Raw genomic sequence first — 20,351 nt, 5'->3', positions numbered from 1 at the left:
TAAGCTTATCACATGTGACAGAATCTACTTCATTTTAACAAACAATGGCCAAACAACTGCTCAATAATAACATGCCCATGACCAGCTTACCTCCACATCACACCAGAATTGCTAATCACAGTCCAACTTTGCCTCAAACCAATCAAGTCTTTAAGCATAATTAGTTCTCATTTTATTTTAAATTTTGCCATCCTACCATAATGTATGTGTTTTATCCACATTGTCCATCCATTTTTCTACATCATTTTCGGGCTTGATACCAAAACGAGGCAGATCTACATCTCAGGTGGAGCACACCACATGGGGAAATTAATGGTGATTGAATGTCCACCATTAAAAACCTCCTGCAACCCATTGTGATGTTTATTTGACATCTAATATATTGATTAGGTCATATAGACTTGGATGAAGGGAAAACAAACAAATATCAGTTTGATCTAAAAATTGTGGCATTCTATAAATTTTTGATGGTGAGCATTCAATCAACATTGTTTATGGAGATTTGGATCTACCTCATTTTTTAGCATGTCATGAAATGATATGGAAAAATGGATGAATGGCGTGGATGGGGGTGCATGGAGCACTAGCCAATGTTCCACCAATCAATGCGTCTGTGCATGGTACATGTTCGACGAATCATCGGGAGATACGGTTAGGCTACTGATCAAGTTGGATTTCTCAACAAATGTCGTATATGAATGTATTTCCTGAATAAATTTCTTTTGATCTTTTTCTTTCTTTTCATCATCTTTCTTTCGTGCTGTCATTGGCAGCTACATATAGCCATCCACGTTTGGATGTTTGCATTTCACAATCTGAAGGAACCGCTTTCAAATCCCAAAACAATCAGTCACATCCAGCATGATGATCTTGGATTGGAATGTAACAACCACAACAAGGAAAACTTCTAAAGCTATATTAGCCACACGTGTGCATGTATATATAATTGTTGTACGTGTTTGAGTTTTATAAACGGTTGCATTCTCTAACACTACCCTTTATGAGGTCTATAAATCATCCAATCTTATCCGTTGGCTAAATGGACGCTACAGGATGTTTATATCATCCACCCATGTAGTTAAGTGGGCCACACTAACAAATCACGAGTCAAAAAACTACAAGGCTTAAATATCTATAATGTAGTTTACATTAGTGAAATGATGAGCTTAAAAAGAGAAAACGAAAGACCCAAGAAAATGATGTTTGAGATAAGCGTGCATTACACAAGTGGTTTTAATCATGTAATAAAATAAGTGAGGTTTTGTGGATGAGGATTATTTGATGTGTGGTCCACATATTCGTACGGTACAATGGGTGTTCAATCCTGACAAGTGGGGACCATGGTTTTGCAATATAGAACTTGGGTCTGTTCAATCCCCACCGTTGATGGAGAATACTTGCAGATTGTAAGATTTCAGAGACCCGAATTTTCAGTTGTGGTCATATTTCTCTTCTGAACCGTTCATGGGTGGAGGGTGAAATGAAAATTTAACATTTTCCTATAATGGAGAATTTTTTAGGGAGAGCCCCATCCAGGATGTGACACAAGAAAGTAGTGGTCTGGATCACCGAACCATGGGCCCCACCTGTGAGAATTAAAAACCACTATTTACGCACCCAGCTAGCTGTTGCCCAAGCTCTGTGCGCCCCACCATGATGTATGTGTTTTATCCAAGGCCATCCATTTTGCCAGCTCATTTTAGGGCATGAGCCCCAAAATGAGGCAGATCAAAAGCTCAAGTGGACCACACCAAAGGGGAAAAAAAAAGTAGGGATTGAACGGTTAACCGTTGAGGGGAGGCGCACAGATTGATGTTTCAGGGACATGTGGGGCTCAATGTGATGTTTTAATGACATCCAAACGGTCCAATCGGGAAAAGTAGGCTGATCCGAAACTCGGGTGGGCCAGACCACAGTAACAGTTGGGATAGAGATACTCCCCATTGAAAACCTCACCGTATATTGGACCCACTGTGGTTATTACATTCCATCTAATCCATTCAGAAGATGCATCTGGAAAGTATAAATGGACACTCAAAAAATCAGGCCATTCCAAAACTCAGGTCGACCACAACACATGTTTTTAATGGTTTTAGGCATGATTTTACATTGTGTGACCCACCTGATTTTTTAATCAACCTGTATTTCATGTGACAAGGAGAATAGGATGTCAACAAAACTTCACACTGGGACCCACACATCGATTTGTATGTTAAGCTTAATAGAGAAACGATTTGTATTGGATCCGCCCACAAAGATGATCCAAGCCATTGGATCGTCAACCATCGACCCAATGCTCGACCCCATATACGAGGTCCACACGTTGTTTACCACGGCGCTGCAATCCAACCGTCATTTTAGTGGGCCTCATTGAAGATTGGAAACAGCCAAAATATCAGCCATATGAGATGATCTCAACTGCTCATTTGGTGGACTTGTGACCGTCGATTAACTACATTAGCTAGAGTGGTAAATGGGCTGGGACAGGGCAGACTGAAGCATGTCCAAGTCCAGGCTATGAACTGATCGAAGACGTTCGGCCAGGTCCAGCTCAGCCCCAACGAAGACAGGACGGTCCGGATCAACCATCCAAATAGGGGACCCACCAAGGTTAGATAAGTTAGTCTGGGATACGACCAAGTCCGAGTCGGCTCGGATGAATCTCATCTGAGTCGTCCATTCATTTTCTCAAAAAAAAAAAAAAAAACTGTTTTTTTAAAAAAAAAATTTATTAATGTACAACCAAACAGGCCAAGCATTCACAATAAAATATAATTACAACTTAAGGTTGGCACAGCCAAACAGTTCAATCCCACCAAACTATAAACATCACGTTCCCCAATGCTAACCTTGACAAATCACAATATTATCCACATGGCTTCTTAATCATCCATTCGGTTTTGTACACTATGCCCACCAAATGGAATTTGGCGGGGCATTACATGGTGGGGCCATAAAATGGACACTTGGGATCTTACACACGTGTGCCACATTGACATGCACGTGGAATTAGCAAACAGGTGCATTGCATGAGCTAAATATGAAGAAAGAATACTAACCATCCAACGTAAAAGAAGAGAAACTTAGAAGCATGGTTTAAAGACTCAAACCTGACTCGTTTGGCCCAACTTTGAGTCATGACTCGCTGAGTCTCCGAGTCGACTCGGTGACTCGTCCGAGGCTTAAAACCATACTTAGAAGAAAAGGGTGGTGTAAAAGAGCTCATTCCATGTGTCTGGAAGGCCAGGTAGGCACCAATGGCTACAATCTGCCGATCTTTCGGGATTAGACCTCTGATGGGGGCTCAGATCACCGCTGTAGATGGACGGATGACCGTCTTTCCTGAGTTCCGAAAGAGTGGTTATATCCATCAAGAAAGCAGGACCGTTCATCTCTTTGATCACATTGCGTATGACCCTCATTTGATCAGGATACGTGCCATAGTAGCGCAGGCCGCTGACCGGCACCGTCTCACCGTAGCAGTTCTTCGACACCGGAGATCTCCATTCGCTCGGACTGCAAGGGAAAAGATTTCATCAGGCAGTGGGAAGGGGACCTAAGCAATAGGGTTGAAAGTCGGGCGGATCGGATCGGGTCAGATTGGGTTGGGTCGGGTGCGTGCGCAACCCTAGCCCAACCCAATGCAACCGCAGGTTAGGAATTCTCAACCCAAGCCCAACCCAAGTGGGCTCGGTCGGGTTGGATGGGTTGGAATGGTTGATACATGCTAATATTTTTGTTGTTACATTAGTCTATTATATTTTCAATATAAGTGTTATTTTTTATACCTATGATTTTATTAATTATATATGTAATTATTTATTTAAAAGACCTTCATTTTTTAAAACAAATACGTTAAAATATAGGACAACTAATCCTTTAAAAGTCGTATTGTGTAGCAAGCAATCCATTTGGGAAGAGAAATCCAGCTTATCTTGTTAGCTCGAGTCATCAGGAATGACGTGGACCAATGAAACCTGACTGTAATGGAAATTTCGTGCCTGCAACGTGGACTATCTGCACTCAATTATAATTTATAAGTAATTTATATATCGAACGGTTTTAGGTTGGATTGGGCAACCTAAGATATCAACCAGAGCCCAACCCAAGTTTTATTAGGTTGGTGTTTGTATAGCCCAAGCCCCAAACCGAACCTGATACATCTTGCCCGAGCCTAACCCAATGTCAGGTCGATCATGGGTCGGACAGGTTGAACCCGCTCAACTTTCAGCCCTACTGATTAATAGGGCTTGGATAGTGGGGCCATACAGACCGGACATGGCCCATTAGTTCAGTGGGCCTGACTGTTCATCTGGTGGTATCAACCGTTGATGCATTGTCGTCCCTGAACTGTGGTGATGAAAGAACATAGTTGGAATGGAATCATACTACTTTTTTATACTCCTATCCGTGGACCGCGAAGTGGGTGGTTATGATCATCCGGCCCACAATGATTTTGACTAGATTCAGCCCACATAAAAGCCCATCAGATGAACAGTCTAGATCAACAATCTTCAATCCATGAACCCTGTAAATACCGTATACTGATAAGGATATGACGATAATGGAAGTGGCAGAGGGGCCGCTAACATCAATCACTGTAAACCATGATCATATTAAGGAAAAATCTGGTACGTAGAATTCGATAAGTGTTAATGGACCCAGCTTGAGCCCAACATTAACCAAAAGGTCGGGGGGACCCACCCTGTTCAGTAACCAGGCCTTTCAATTTCAGGCCTACCCATCTCAAACTCAGATCGGATCTTTTAGAAACTTTCACAAAGCACAGACCGGCCCTAACCTTTTCATTAATCAGGGGCCTACACCAATCAAGACGCATCTATTTGTAATGTGATGATTAAGGATTTGGATTATGGCTTTGGCCAAAGCTTAGGGATGGGTATAAGTTGGGTCGAATCAGTGGGCCTTTTGGAGCCGGTCCAACAATTAAAAAATTGGATTTGAGTTTGAACCCATTCAATCAGGTCTGGTCTAGAAGTTTGGACCAATTACTAAACCGCTCAGATATGAAATCTCTTAAAATCAATTCAAATATATTTATATAGATTTTTAATTTCATATATATATTTCATGAATTATTTTTTGGCCAACCCAAATCTCAAATGACGGGTAAGCCTCATAAATGTAAGCTTATGAGTGACTACAATGACCGTGTGACATCCACTTCATCTATCAGTTTGGCCAGCTCATGTTAGAAAATCAGTGAAATCCAAAAACCAAGTGGGTCCCTTGGGAAATAATGAGGATTGAACATCCGAAATCCAAAAACCAAGTGGGTCCCTTGGGAAATAATGAGGATTGAACATCCACCGTTGAAACCTTTGTCAGGCCATGAAAGGTATGGATGGGGCTGATATTCTTGTTTTCCATTATCCCTTGTTTGGTGTCCCCGGCTAGGGTTTGGATCAGACTCACTTTCTAGCTTACATCTTGACATGAGTTGCTTAAACTAATGCACGGGGTGGATGTCTCATGGTCTTTGCAGTGGACCCCACCGAGCTTCTGCCTAGAAGGTAGGGCTGTACACGAGTCAAGCTAGCTCAAAAAGCTGGCTCAACTCGGTTCGACTCAGCTTGGATTGACTCGGCTTGAAAGGCCGACTCAAGGCGAATCAAGCTTGTTTACTAAAGCTCGAGTTGAGTTCAAGCCAAGTTCGACCATGGTGTATTTCAACTCGACTCGACTCGAAGCTCGAGCTCGACTCGGCTTGAGTAATATATTTTAATAATATATATTATATATATTATATTAATATTAAATATATATATAATATTTATATTTAAGTTAAAAAAAGAAGAAGTTAAAATTTAAAAGTTTTTACTAAAAAATCTTACCCATCCCTATTCCCTCTTTTTCTTTCCCTTACCCTACTGAGGTAAACTCAATTCGACTCGAGATAAACTTGACTCAACTCGAACCACTAGCTCGACTCGAACTCAACTCGAAAACTTTGGCAAATAAGCCAAGCTTCAATGTTAAGCTCGAGATCAAGCTCGAACTCGAGTATTGCACGGACGAGTCAAGCCGAGCTTGGCCCACCTCGAGTGGCTCGATGTATGGCCCTACTAGAAGGGCTCCCTGTCGGTGGAAGCTACGGCAAAGTTGCGTGTACTTTTTACCTGCAATGTCAGACTTCTTAATTAAAGAAACTTACACTTGAATTTTTTTTCCTTACCATGTAGGCCTCACCTTGATGAATTTTTTGTATATCTATGCTGTCCATCCGTTTTATCGTATCATTTTAGGCTGTGATAACAAAATCTAACTAGATTTAAATCTCAGGTGGACCACACCACTGGAAACAGTGGTGAACGACCATTAAAAGCTTTTTGTAGGTCAGAAAGGTTTTGGATCAGGATGATCTTTTTATTTCCCTTCATCCAGGTCTGGTTGACCTTATCAATGGGTTGGATTGAAAGGAAACATGATGGTAGGCATTCCTGTGGACCCTAGGAAGTTTACAGGGAGGCATTCAGTCACCATTGTTTCTTTTGGTGTGGTCGACCTGACATTTGGATCTACTTAAACTGGGCTGGAAAAAACAGATGAACTGAGTGGATATGCAACACATCATTAAGGCGGGCCCTACGGTAAGGGTACCACCCATTAAGTGTTGTCACTCGGGTAATACCTAATTGGGTCCTCATTTGTGCAACACCTCACCCTTTAGACCCGACCCAATCCTCCATCCAAACCGGACTCATCACATAAATGGGTTAGACCCAGTTCCTGGCATAATAAATAAATGAGTTGGACTAGGGCAAAATACACACATGATTATTAAATGGACCGGGTCCACAACTCCTTTCGAGCCGACCCAACTGAGTTGCACCTATACCTGAGCCTTAACAAAGATGTTGTTGGCATGATTTCAAGACCATGGTTTAAAAACACAGAAACTCGACTTGATGTGGGACCCATTTGGGTTTTTAAAGCATGATTGTGGGGCCTCTGAGTCATGCCTAGAAGGGCCCACCGGTCCATAGACGAGGCCCAGAGTATTGACATCCCCACCTAAAACCAAAGACCGAAAAGGATTGATGTATTGCTTATAAAAAAAAATGATAAATGCATTCAGTGCCCCAAGTGGAAACAAGTCACGCATGTGTGACGTAGGACCCACGGTCTATCAAAAATCAGACCAGTAACAAGTAAAAAAACAATGAATATATATGGCTATTATAAATGTCTCAAGGTCCAAATTAAATCTACATGTGTGGCCCACCTGAATATTGTGATGGCCTTTTTTAAGCCATTGAATATAAACAGTGGTGATGGCCTGATAAAAGGCTGGCCGTGCGAGTACAAAGGAAATGACTTATCAGGAGAGAAATTGACCACGACCCAAAATTAAATTTACATGTGTGGCCCACCTTCATATCAGATCTATTCTTTCTTTCTTTCTTCTTTTTTTTTTCCCAACATCGAACTAAGCATGGGATGGTCCTTAGCATAGGTGTGCCTCGTTTCCAGGTGTAACACAAGTCTACTTAAAAAGCGTGATAGGGCAAGTTCACCTACTCGCGAGCTGGACAACTACAGCTGGTTAGGATGCTTGCTGTCTCGAGGTAGGACCCAGGTTCATGCCAGTGCAATGCTGTCTCACCAAAATAGACAGCCCACAGGTGTAATTTGGACCACCCAACCTGCACTTTAAATAGGGTTGGGTTGGTCTTGGGCTGGAAATCATCAACCTTATCTACGACCGTTTGGACCTGGGTTGATGGTTAATTCGGTCAACTAAACCCAACTCAAACAATGAAAAAAGTTGGGCTTGGGTTAACCTTTAACCCAACTTGCACCCATGCATGCTTGATGGGATTAATAGAGACTAATCCCATCTCAGAGCTATACGCCGTATAAGCACTGATAGAAAAATACTCTAGAAGGGGGCTATGATTTGTCAAAAACTCTTGAAATAAAAGAAATTTCAAGTCGGCTTATAATATTAGTGTGGTATGATAGCTCACCACCGTTTGAAAGATGGTAGTCATTCATTCACCTCAAATGTGGCACTCATGTGTGGTTATTTATCGAGATCATCCAAATAATGGGTCATGACCATTTTAAAATGATGGTGAACTAACAACAAAATGTGTTTTTGTGCATGAGAGGGAGAGATTACTTGTCATGCGAAAGAGAGGTGGCTTGGAATAAGCCGTCTGTTATATATATATATATATAATGCTCACCTTTGCACTAGTTCACACAAGCTTTTGTGCGAAATTTTTGAGAACTCATCAGGTGTGATGTGAGTCCAAAATTTGAACCATTCACGTGATGGAACACCCCAGGTTCTTAGGGCCCAACTTTTACTTTGATTCAAAACTTTGATGGGCCATAGAAAAGGAAAGCAAAATTCTCCCTTGATTTGCATCTCTCTTTTCTATGGCTCACCAGAGTTTTAGATCAGGGTAAAAATTAGTCTTCAAGGGTTTCATGGAATGCCGCATCACATGGACCGTTCGGATCAAACGCCCATGACATGTGTGCAAAGGTGCATGAGCATGTGTGTGTGCGTCCATATATATATATATATATATATATATATATATATAGAGAGAGAGAGAGAGAGAGAGAGAGAGAGAGAGAGAGAGAGAGAGAGAGAGAGAGAGAGAGAGAGAGAGTGTGTGTGTGTGTGTGTGTGTGCGCTCACATTTACACATGTATCATGGGCACATAATTTTAAATGGTTCTTGTGATGCGGCACTCCTTAAAACTTTTTAAGCCCAATTTTCAACCTGATCCAAAACTCTAGTGGGCCATAGTAAAGAGAAATGCAAATCAAGGGAGAAAACTATTTCCTTTTTATTATGGCCCACCAAAGTTTTGTATTAGAGTGAAAGTTGGGCTTGTAAAGTTTTAGGGAGTGTCGCATCACATAGACTGTTTAGATTATGTGTCCATAACATGTGTGTAAAGGTGCGTACGGATGCTCATGTAAGAAGGTGCACCTTTGTACACATGTCATGAGCCCAACCCCCCAATTTTTAGCCTGATCCAAAACTTTGGTAGACCATAGCAAAGAAATGCAAATCAAGGGAGGAAATTGCTTTCTTTTGCCAATGCGCACCATTGTTTTGTATCCTTCTAAAAATTGTGCTTATGAGATTTCAAGGGGTGCCGCATCACATTAACCGTTCAGATTTTTTGCCTAAGACACGTGTGCAAAGGTGCACACGGGTGCTATCGTAAGAAAATGCTCAGGTGAGTGTGTGTGCGCGTGTGTGCGTGTGTGTATAGAGAGAGAGAGAGAGAGAGAGAGAGAGAGAGATTACTTGTAATGTGTAGGAGAGGTGGCTTGGAAGAAGACCTTTGTTTTGATGGGGTCAACGTTAGTGGCCACCCAATTGGCCCATGTTCTCATCCCTCGCTCAAATGCAGCCAGTCTATCCATGTTTTCATGATAAGCACCTCCTCCTTCCATGTAATCCCACCTACAATACAAACATTCCCTTTCCAACGTCACCCAATAAAATAAATAGTCATGACTTGATTTTGATAAATCTCATTAAGCATCACACCCTTGAAGTTGGCCATTGTGGCTCCACCAATGACCCGAATTGAAGGAGAGGACGTCCGCCCCTTTCCATGCAAGACCGTTCCGCGAAATATCGTCCAATTTCAAAATCCTTTTCCCATGATTGGTATCGATGTCGACGAGATATGGAGCCCGATAGAACGAAATGGATACATTATAATCCTGTAACAATAATTAATAAATAAATAAAACTAAACTAAGTTGGGATAGATTTCATCTTAACTTGAAAAAATCTCAATGTAGTTATATGTTATCATCAACAACTCAAATTGATTCAGACTCAATGAAAATTGAGTCGACTCAACTCATCGAGTACTAGATTAAATATCTTAAAGAAAACTCTCTAAGGAGCTCGGCCTGAGTCACTCGACCCCACTTGACTCGGTTGAGTCGAATCTCCAAAAATGAAAAATGGGTGGGGCTCCACCAAATCAGGGTGCTGAGAAAAGATCTAATGGGCTGTGTATGGGAGTCTTCCATGCACTTTGTTGTATTTGGACGTGGGCATTCCACATAGTCAATCTGGACGGTTGGTTTGGTCCGGCTACTTAGAAAATATCACATTAAACCGACGGCCCAAACAATTAAGTCAGTGGCATGAAAAAATGGAAGGGCAAGATGGTTTATGGTTACCTATGTTTGGAACCATTATCGCCTGCACAAGTGTGGACTGGACCTGATGGATGGTCCACATGTGTAATGTGGATGCCAATGAATATCCAAATGCAACTCGGAACATGGAGAGGTGGATAGGGACTGACCATCTAGGGGGCCATATTGTTAGTGGCCTAAGATTCAAAAACCACACCTACCAGAAGATTCATGGGCAGTTGGCGGACCCTGGATATTTGATGGCTATTGATTGGATGGCTTAGGTTTTCATAATATATATACACACACACACACACACGGAAACGCTCACCTGCGAACCAGTTCGTACGTACTACATACGAACTTTTTTGAGAACCCATCATACGTGATGTGGATCCAAAATCTGAACCGTTCATGTGAAGCAGCACCTCGTGAAACCCCCTAGGACCAAGTTTTACTTTGATCTAAAACTTTGATGGGCCATGAAAAATAAAAACAGTTTCCTCCCTTCATGGGACCTGTGGGGCCCACCATGGTGCATGTCTACATCAACACCGTGCATTTGATGGGCCCCCTTTAAATTATGGGATATCCCAAAAATCAGCCGTATACGAAACTCAGGTGGGCCATACCATCTAAAATCATGTGAAGACATGCCTAAAACATATAAAAGCACTTGGTGGGGCCCATTTGAAATTTGGATGCGTCTGAAACTTGGTCTGACCCCTCATCCAAGTGGGACACACATAATGGATAGGCTGGATTTGTGAACCACATCTCGTTGGGCCCAAAAAATGATTATGAATGTTTTAATGGAGGATAACCCCTCTCAACTTTTGTATGTGGTGTGGCCCACAAAAGTCATGGATTGACTTGAGTTTTAAGCCCTAGGCCCACCATGGAATGATAGATTTGACTGATGGGGTAGATGTTAGACACACATCACGGTGGGGCCCACACAACTCGAACTCATGGGAAGTTCCCATAAGCTCGACCGGAGAGAAACTTTTCCTTTTATATATATATAGAAAATGGTTCTACCAAGTGGACCTCATGGGAGATAGGCCACGAGCTTAAAAATCAAGCCAATTCATGACTTGGGTGGGCCACACCACATACAACAGATGAGAGGGGTTAATCTCCCATTAAAACATTCATAATTATTTATTGGGCCTACCGAGATGTGGTTCACAAATCCAGCCCATCCATTGTGTGTTTCCCACTTGGACGAGGGATCAGACTAACTTTCAGCTGCATCCAAATTTTAGGTGGGCCCTAGCAAGTGATTTTATATATTTTAAGCATATCTTTACATGGTTTTAGATGATATGGCCCACCTAAGTCATGGATTGACTTAATTTTTAAGCCCGTGGGCCAACATAAAATGATGCATCTGATTAATGGGGTAGATGTCCAACACACACCACAGTTGGGCTCACACAGGCCGATCTCATCGTACCATTTCCAGATATATATATATATATATATATATATATATATAGAGAGAGAGAGAGAGAGAGAGAGAGAGAGAGAGAGAGAGAGAGAGAGAGAGGCCCACTAAAGTTTTAGATTAAAGAAAATATTGGGCATAAGAGTTTCATGCGATTCTGCATCACATGGACCATTCAAGTTTTAGACTCACATAACTTGTGATAAGTTCCCAAAAAGTAGTTCTCACAAAAGCTCGCTCACGCAAACTAGTGCACAGTTGAGCATTTGGAGATAGATATATATATATATATATATATATATATATATATATATATATATATATATATATAGATGGAAATGGTACTAGGAGGACATGAGGTTGAGCTGTGTGGGCCCACCGTGATGTGTGTCAAACATCAACCCATCATTCAGATGCACCATTCCATGGCGGGCCATTAGATTACGTTTTTTTTTTTTTTCCTGACCGCTGCTTTAATACAAGGATAAGATTGCGTAGTAAGTGCGTCATCTCAGAGATGAACCATTCATGCTTTGGACTGCACATGGCTGGATCTGATTTGCACACCACGCTGTCACGTGCAACGTAGAGAGAGAAATCGGATTGCGTACTGAGTTACTCGGTATGCTTTAATCGTAAAGAGTAAACTTAGTGAGTTACTCAGTTCGCTAAGCGTAGTGAGTTACTCGCTTGGGCAATCCGCTTCCCCTCATAAGGCAATCCGATTTCAACATGAGCAGGCATGACGGTTGGACAGCAGACACAGCGCGGATAAAACAAACGAGTCCGTCTTGGTAGGTCCGCAAGGCTAGCCCACCTTGTGTCGGCAGGAGGCAGGTCGCCTGCAACGCCGCAGGGATCCTGTCTCCCTGTGTAGGCCCACCATGATGTATTTGTTATTTTACTCCGTCCACCTGTTTCACTCCCTCATTTAAGGACATGAGCCAAAGCACGAAACAGATTCCAATCTCAGGTGGGCCACACCACATAAACAGTGGGAACATTCAACGCTCACTTTTAAAACCTTCTTAAAGTTATAGAAGTTTTGGGTGAAGTTGATATTATTGTTTTCACTTCATTCTTATCCGAGTCACCTTATGAAAGGGTGGGATATGGCATATAAACATCAGGTGGACCCTACAAAGGTTTCAACAGTGGACTTCTTTTTTTCTCCATTGTTTCCTGTGGTGTGGTCCACTCGAGCTTTTGATCCGCATCATGTTTGGGCTCATGTCTTAAAATTAGTGGATACAGCACATACATCACGGTGAGCCCCACAGAACTTAGGGCTGCTGGCAATCCCTGCGTGTCCGCGTGGAGGTGTTCATGTGCACTGAGACAATCCATCGAGTGGGCCCCACCTACTAATGCAGAGAGGTTGAAAATCACATTGAAGGTAGCCTCTCTTCTGTGAGCTTTCTATGGATAGAACCCAGTAGATGGACGGTCAGAATCCACCCATCGCGGCCTATAACGTGTCAGGTGTCGTGCTGGATAAAAGTCGCTGGTTAAAATGATCCCATCCATGCACTTGTATCTGAACTTTGGTACACCGTCCCATATTTTGAAACGTATTGGCTACTCCCCTGCCATCAGCCTATGGCTAGTGGTCGGTGCTCCGTGGGACCCACCATGATGTATGTGTTTCATCCATGCCGTCCATATATTTTTCTAGATTATTATATGGTATGAGACCAAAAATTAGGTATATCCGAATATCAAGTTGACCACATTAAAGGAAAAGTTTTGATTGAACTTCGACCATTAAAAATGTTTTGAGGGCCATAAAAGTTTTGTATCAAGCTGATCTTTATTTTTTTCCTTCATCTAGTTCTGTATGACCTAATCAACAGATTGGATGTCAAATAAACAGTACAGTGGGCCTTTGGAGGATTTAAATGATGGATATCCAATCACTATTGTTTTCCTGTAGTGTGGTCCAGCTGAAATTTATATCCCTCTAATTTTTGGAAGAAAGCCCTAAAATGATCTTTAAAAATGGATGAAAAAAAATACATCATGGTGGGGCCAACAGAGCACCGACCATCAGCCGTCGGGATGGTGGCAGGGGGAGTAGCCAATCCGTTTCCCCCATATTTTCCTTCCACCGTATCACTTCTGTAGGACATCCGAACCGTAGAAAAGGTGAACCACTCCTTGAAGATCCGCTACAGAAAATATCATGCTGCTCTACTCATCAAGATCTCCACACCATCAAAATCAATTTGACGTATAGTACAGAACATAATAAATGGATCATCTGCCGGTTCATCGAGTCGGGTAATCTTCATGGTGCGGCCTATCTTATCGATAAACGGATTTCCTACACGCATCACACGTTGGCAGGAAAGATGGAGCTGTATATGATCATTAAGTAAGACGGAAAAAATCTTACCAAGAACCTGAATGTGGAGAGTGGGTCCCCTTTGGCAAGTTGGGTGCGTGTCTTAGGCACTGCCGAATGAAGCATGCAAATCAACGACTGCCATTGATTCAGACCAAGCGAGTCTCCCACCAACATTATCTTTTTACCGTTCATTTTCATTAGAAACGCCAGCCCATCAAACCTGCCATGTAACTGTCTCAGTACCACTCATGAAACGTAAAAGCGTTATGACCATTGAAAATGTGAATGGTGTGACTTTATTCACGTGGCATACATGTACAAAATGATCTAGACCGTTCAAATCGTCTGCCCCTTTCTAGATGAAACAGCTGAAAATGATCCCGGCATCTGCTTTGCCTTTGAATTTCGGGTTTTTCTGAACTGTCCATTCAACGGCTGATAATTGGATGGTTATGATCATTGATTAGTGTGATTTTTCAGTTGTGTTCCATCCATAGTGTGGCCCATGATTTGAACGGTCCGGATTCTCTTTCTTGGATGCCACGTGCCACACTTTTATGTTCTGTGAACCATTCATAATGATTTAGACTCTCGGCCCCTCAATCCTCACGTGATCATGGTACTCCTCTCTGAGGCTGTAGCTACTATATGGTACTCCAGCAGACTATATTAGATGATACACATTTACATATACATCTTACCCCTTGCATGCATTTACATAAATCCAGACCTATTAAATATTTGATACCTCTCTGCTGGACCATAGCCCAAATTAATATCACATTTAATGAATGATCATAAACTTCCAATAAGTTGTGATTAAATGGACGGTCAAAAAAGAAAACACTCGATTGTCCAGATTTAACCTGTAATGTTTTGTACTATTCTCCATCCACTGTGGGGCCCACACTTCCAACAATTTACACTGCGTACACGTGTTTCACGTGTTTTGTGGATGTGACACATGGTATTGCAGGGCGTTTTCATACCGGCTAGAGTGGGGTGGCATGTGGAACGCAGGAGCATACTTGGGATGGTGACCCCTACGAGGTGGGTGGCTCGTGTGAGGCGGGCCTCATCCGTGTGAAGGAGATGACTCGTGTGAAGTGGAACCCATGTGAAGTGAGCCCGCATACCATGGGAGCCCGGGATATGAGATAAAAGGGATTAATTTGTCTCATTCTACCCATCCGAGCTTCTAGATGTAGTGGTTAATTGTCCTGAGACACATAGTGCAGGTGTTGCTTATGATTCCACGTAAACACTTTGGTTGGATGATGCTAACCATTGGGTCTGTCCTACTAAAAAATCAAGGGTCAGGATCATCCCACCATGGGCCACTAATATTGTAAGGGAACAAATGGACAGTCGTGATCAATGATAAAGCACCCCCATAAAGGTTGGAGCATATGCGCAGCAGTATGTATAAGTTACCTGGGAAGATCACAGCCCGTGGGCTTCCATCTATATCTCTGGTAAGCAGAATCAGGCCGTCCATACATCTGGCAGTTGAATTCACGATCGATAATAGGGCAGCTTGATGATTCATACAACGGGTAGAATTCATCACGGACCCAACTCCCCGAAAACAAATTGCATGATGTGAGATTGGGTTTCAGGACTGTTGGTATTCTTCTGTTAATATGATGGTTGTGGGGCCCGCTAATGCCCGTAGGAAGGGCTGATGAAGAAGCTACACAGGCTCCAAAGAGAACAAGGTAGAGAAGAAAAACACCAACAACATCAAATGATGGAGGAGGAGATGAGAGAAGAGCCATTAGAAAGAGATTTGGAAGTTTTGAAGAGAGAGAGAGAGAGAGAGAGCTGAAAGGATATAATAAAAGTTGTGGAGGCAAAGCTGGCCTTTTAAAGTGAGTCTTGGTTAGAAGGAGATATAGAGAGAGAGAGAAGGACAAAAAAAAAAAAAAAAAGTGAGTCTTGGAGGGAGGGTTAATTTACTAGAAGTCTAGATAGGCCTTCACATGGATGGCCCATTCCCAAAAAATGTCATATTAAAATATTTTAAACCTTGATTATTCAGAGGTAAATGCACTGTCCACGTCCAATGAAAACAGTTAAATGATCAAAGGACTGAAACACTCCAATCTAATAGTCTTTGTATTCTGGTCATTCCCTATCCGAGGCCTGTCAAATAAACGGTTTGGATCATTTTGAGATGATCTAGCAATACATGTATTCTAGCAAACCACTTAGTAAAGATGAATGCTAAGCTTACTCGTACATCGGTTGTTGTTAGGGGACATGTGTGCAACTTCTAAGTGGGACCCACCAGGGATGTGACCACATCCAAAAAGTGAGATGAACTTGATCAGCATTGAATGTGAACCGTTTCTGACAAAATAAAATAAAATCCCTCAACCGTCCAATTTTTCTTCTCAAGTTACACGGATATATTACCCGTTTGGCCCCTGATTCATGTGTGTGGCTATAAACACGCTGGGGCCCACTGGATGAGAATCACCTAATGAACTGTTTGGATAACATATAAACATCATGGTTGAACCCAGATAAGGTTTTCAACGGTTGTATTTCCATCACCACGGTTTTCTGTGGTGCGGCCCACTTTGAGCTGTGACAAAATGAATGTCACATAGATATCACGGTGGGCTCCACAGAGCTTTTGGTTACACGGAGGGTTGTGGGAAATTTGCATCCGTTCATCAGGTCGAGTAACATGTGTACAAAGAAATGGACGATTAGAAAAACGGGAACTAGCTTTTATAATCCAAGTGCATGTGATGCTCATCTAATGAATGATCCATGCAGTGCTCCAACCTTCCCATGGACGTCCTGGATGTCCCACAACTATGCCACGTATATGGCTCTTGAAGGTGGACGTCTTGAGATTATCATTCCTCATTTTGGGCAGGACCAAGATGGGCAGAACCATGGCCAGGGACCCACCCATGAGCTATTGATAGAGCACAAGTGGGACCACATCCGATTTGGTAGCGGACAGTTGGAAAGGAAGTAGTTGACGGTCCAAATATAGCCAGCTAAATCGAAGGTTTGGGGCCCATGATTTCGCTATATATATATATATATATATATATATATATATATATATATATATATGAAAGGACCACATCTATGTATATAAACTCAAAGATAGAAAAATCTCAATATATATAATTTATTTATTTAATATTTGCACGTGTCACTAATAATATGATAAACCACACAAAGTCTAAACTTACCGGTAAGATAGGTAATCATTAGCTTAAACCATAACCATTTGCTTTTGGTTTCACTTATAGGGCAACGTACCTGGCACAGGGCCCAGTAAGTGCTGTCCATACCCATTTAAGAAGTGGGTCGGGCCAAAGCTGGCCGGTAACCTACCCGAATCATTGCCAACCCTAGTTCCCATGTTTCCAAATTAGACCATTGTGCAGATTTGCATGACAAGAGTGATGAGATAGTCCTGTAGGTAACTCTTATATCTTTATTATTCTATGCTAGGTGAGAAAGTTGGGAGGAGGTGATGCTAATTTGATATGCATTTTCGAGTGTATATGCACATATTTGGTTAGATCAGAAGCACATTGAAAAAGAGGCCAAATAAAGATCAAGTCATGTATATTGGATTGAAGAATATTATAAATGGTCATGATGTTGTTGATGTCTTAAATCTGGAAAAAAAAAAAAAGGTGTCTGTCTATGCCATCGAAGTGTCATCGAGCAACTGTCGCTTGTCGATGCCATCGAAGTCCCATTGAGAAAATCCAAAAAATTCATGATTTGTTGCTAGAACATTTTGGTGTTTCTACTCGATGTCATTAATAAATTGTCGATGCCATCGAAGTCTCATCGAATGTGCCATCGAGCGTTGTGATACGATTCCATACTATATATAGTGGGTGTAATCAAGATTTGGATAGCAAGAGAGGTATTCTAGGTTTTCTAAATTCGTTCCTAAGGGTTTCAAAAGCATAGATTGGCTTGTGAGGAAGATTCTAGGCTTGTTTGAATCGGTAATCTCTATCTCTTGTAATTTTTGTTTTCATATTGTATCATTGTCGCTTTGCTTTGTTCCGTGTTTTTTCTTGTAAAGATTTTTTTCACGTAAAATTTGATTTGTTTGTATTTAAACTTGGTTGTGCAATTGGAGTATTTGATTCATCTTTGTGTTTCCGCGATTCCGCAACACATGAAGGTGATAAGGCATAGGAGACTCATCTAGTTGTTAAATTGAATGGATAGCTAGATTTTATTACAAACTGTTTTTTGAAAAAAATATTTATACATTATTATACTAATATTTTCATCATATTTTGATTGATCAAGTTTGCAAAGATAAAATTGATCAAGTTTGCAAAGATAAAATTCATTTAATCTCAAAAGTAGACAAGTGTATGTCATAATCAAAGCATAAGAATTTATGTGTACATACATAAGGAATCAAATGCACCTGAATGAGTGTGACGATCAAATTAATAATTTAGGATAAGCGGTTAAATATTGGGACGAATCGTTTCTAATCCGCATATGAATTTGATGCAATATCATCCCTTAAGGAGGATTAAGTCTTAGAAGTCTCATACTGGATGAACCTAATTGGTGGGTGTAGATTGGGTATTTTTAATTATGAGAGAGAGTATAAATTGGTACACCTCATTACCACCGTACCATAAGAGATATTAGAGTTAATCTCTTATTAAGATTTCTCAAGGATGGATGGATACTTATAAATATAAATGTATGAATTTAGTTTGATACCTCTCTCTTTCCTCTTTAGCCCTAGCCTTAGAAAAAATTATTCCCCCTTAGAAGCCTTAATTTACAAAATGTAAAGATCCCATAGTATGTATAGTGTTCTCTTCCATCATGGTTGAGAATAAAAATCTCAGGTAGGCTTCCCTTCATCTCCATGCTCATTTCCATTTAACAAAGAATATGAACGTGGTTATGTATTCAAGATAATTTTGTTCCTAAAAATTTTTTAATTATAAATTTTTACGATGCTTTTGCTTTCAATAAGAAGCCTTAACTAGTAGTAGAACGTTTACTCATCAACCTCTTAAATAGTTTTACTATTTGAATGCACCCTTAAAAGGGCATTTCACGCTTAAGGCTATTTTGAGCCAAACCCCAATTTATATTATGCGTTTGGATGCACTTGTACAAACGTTGTCTGGTTTCCCACTCACAAACATACGCGTTAAATATTAGATATAGAAATGGATTTGAAGGATACAATCAAATAGGATATTAGATAATGTAGAAAAATCTGCTTGCAATGGGAATAAAGCACCTACTACTACTTCAGATGTGACCTGAAGAATGTTGATGTAATGACCATGGCTTTCCATGGCCCACTCCACTAAAGCATAAATCCAGTCACATTCTTCTTGGTAAGTATATAAACTCATTTTCGATTAGACAAATTATCATGTGTCGACAAACTGCCAGAAGTGCCTTACTTGTCCTTTTCCAAGTTGCTTGGCATATGCCACAATCTTAATTCAAATAAGGCAAAAATAGTTCTAGGAGGCAGGTTTGTCTGTTCTGGTTGCTATGCCAAGGATCCACTTTTTATCCGAATGGAGAAAGGAATCTTTATAATATTTGTCATTGATTTTGAACACCTTGAGTGACTCTAAGGGGATTTAGTCATTTCTTCTTGACTCATTTTACAATAGTGAAGTAATTTCATTGATTCTTTGGCCTCGAGCCTCATCAGTGAATTCCAGAGAGCTACTATCTTATATTCTTTCCCTACCCTCAATGGGAATTATTTAAGCCACTCCCAAAAAAATTAAAGAAAATAAAACTAATAGAAATAAGCTCTAGTGGGTGGCCCCGACTACTGGGTTTTGTGATCCAGCCATTGTGTTTTGAGGAGGAGACTCTTGTAGCCAGGGAGACACACTCCTAGACTAGTAAAATTATATGAACAAGTAACAAGACTAATTATAAACCCTACACTAGTAAAGAGGTATGCTCTAGTCCCTCGCCATAGGTCCAATAACTTTGAATATAGCTCTCATTAGAGGCATGCTTTAAGTACTCACTAAAATTCTCTAATAATGATAGTGATAGCTAGTGGGCCTTGATATGGTTGTTGCTACAACTACAACATCATATGTCACACTCCTCTTTTCTTAGCTACACCAATCATCTTAGTTCAACAATCAATCATTTTAAAATTCTCCTTCAATTATATACAAGTACATGCACACATACATTTTAAATAGCTTTAAATGTGTACATGAGCACACATGTATAGGCATGCAGGTGTAACACCCCGGTTCCCGAAACTCGAGTACACTACTCGTTTTTCAAAAACCCGAGTGTTAATCTTTAACATTGGCTCAAATATCACGTACATTTTTTTTTCTTTTATTAGAGTTAGTAATTTTAGCGGAATATAAGCAGAT

At 41.0% G+C, this 20,351-nt stretch overlaps 1 protein-coding gene across 1 annotated transcript; it reads right to left on the bottom strand.

The window, feature by feature from the left end:
* Positions 1-2,758: 2,758 nt before the first annotated feature.
* On the bottom strand, positions 2,759-15,768 carry LOC131223615 (protein PMR5-like). The gene is made up of 5 exons (XM_058219064.1): positions 15,385-15,768; positions 13,999-14,170; positions 9,546-9,724; positions 9,300-9,458; positions 2,759-3,516 (listed from the first exon to the last, which is right to left on the bottom strand). The coding sequence occupies exons 1-5, from the start codon at positions 15,726-15,728 to the stop codon at positions 3,195-3,197; spliced, it is 1,176 nt and encodes a 391-aa protein (XP_058075047.1). The 5' UTR covers positions 15,729-15,768; the 3' UTR covers positions 2,759-3,194.
* Between the last annotated feature and the right edge of the window lie 4,583 nt (positions 15,769-20,351).

Source organism: Magnolia sinica, chromosome 13 (assembly GCF_029962835.1).
Source record: "Magnolia sinica isolate HGM2019 chromosome 13, MsV1, whole genome shotgun sequence".
In the NCBI taxonomy this organism is placed as follows: Eukaryota; Viridiplantae; Streptophyta; class Magnoliopsida; order Magnoliales; family Magnoliaceae; genus Magnolia; species Magnolia sinica.
The sequence above is the reverse complement of the archived record's forward strand: the minus strand, read 5'-3'. Positions and strand labels throughout refer to the sequence as shown.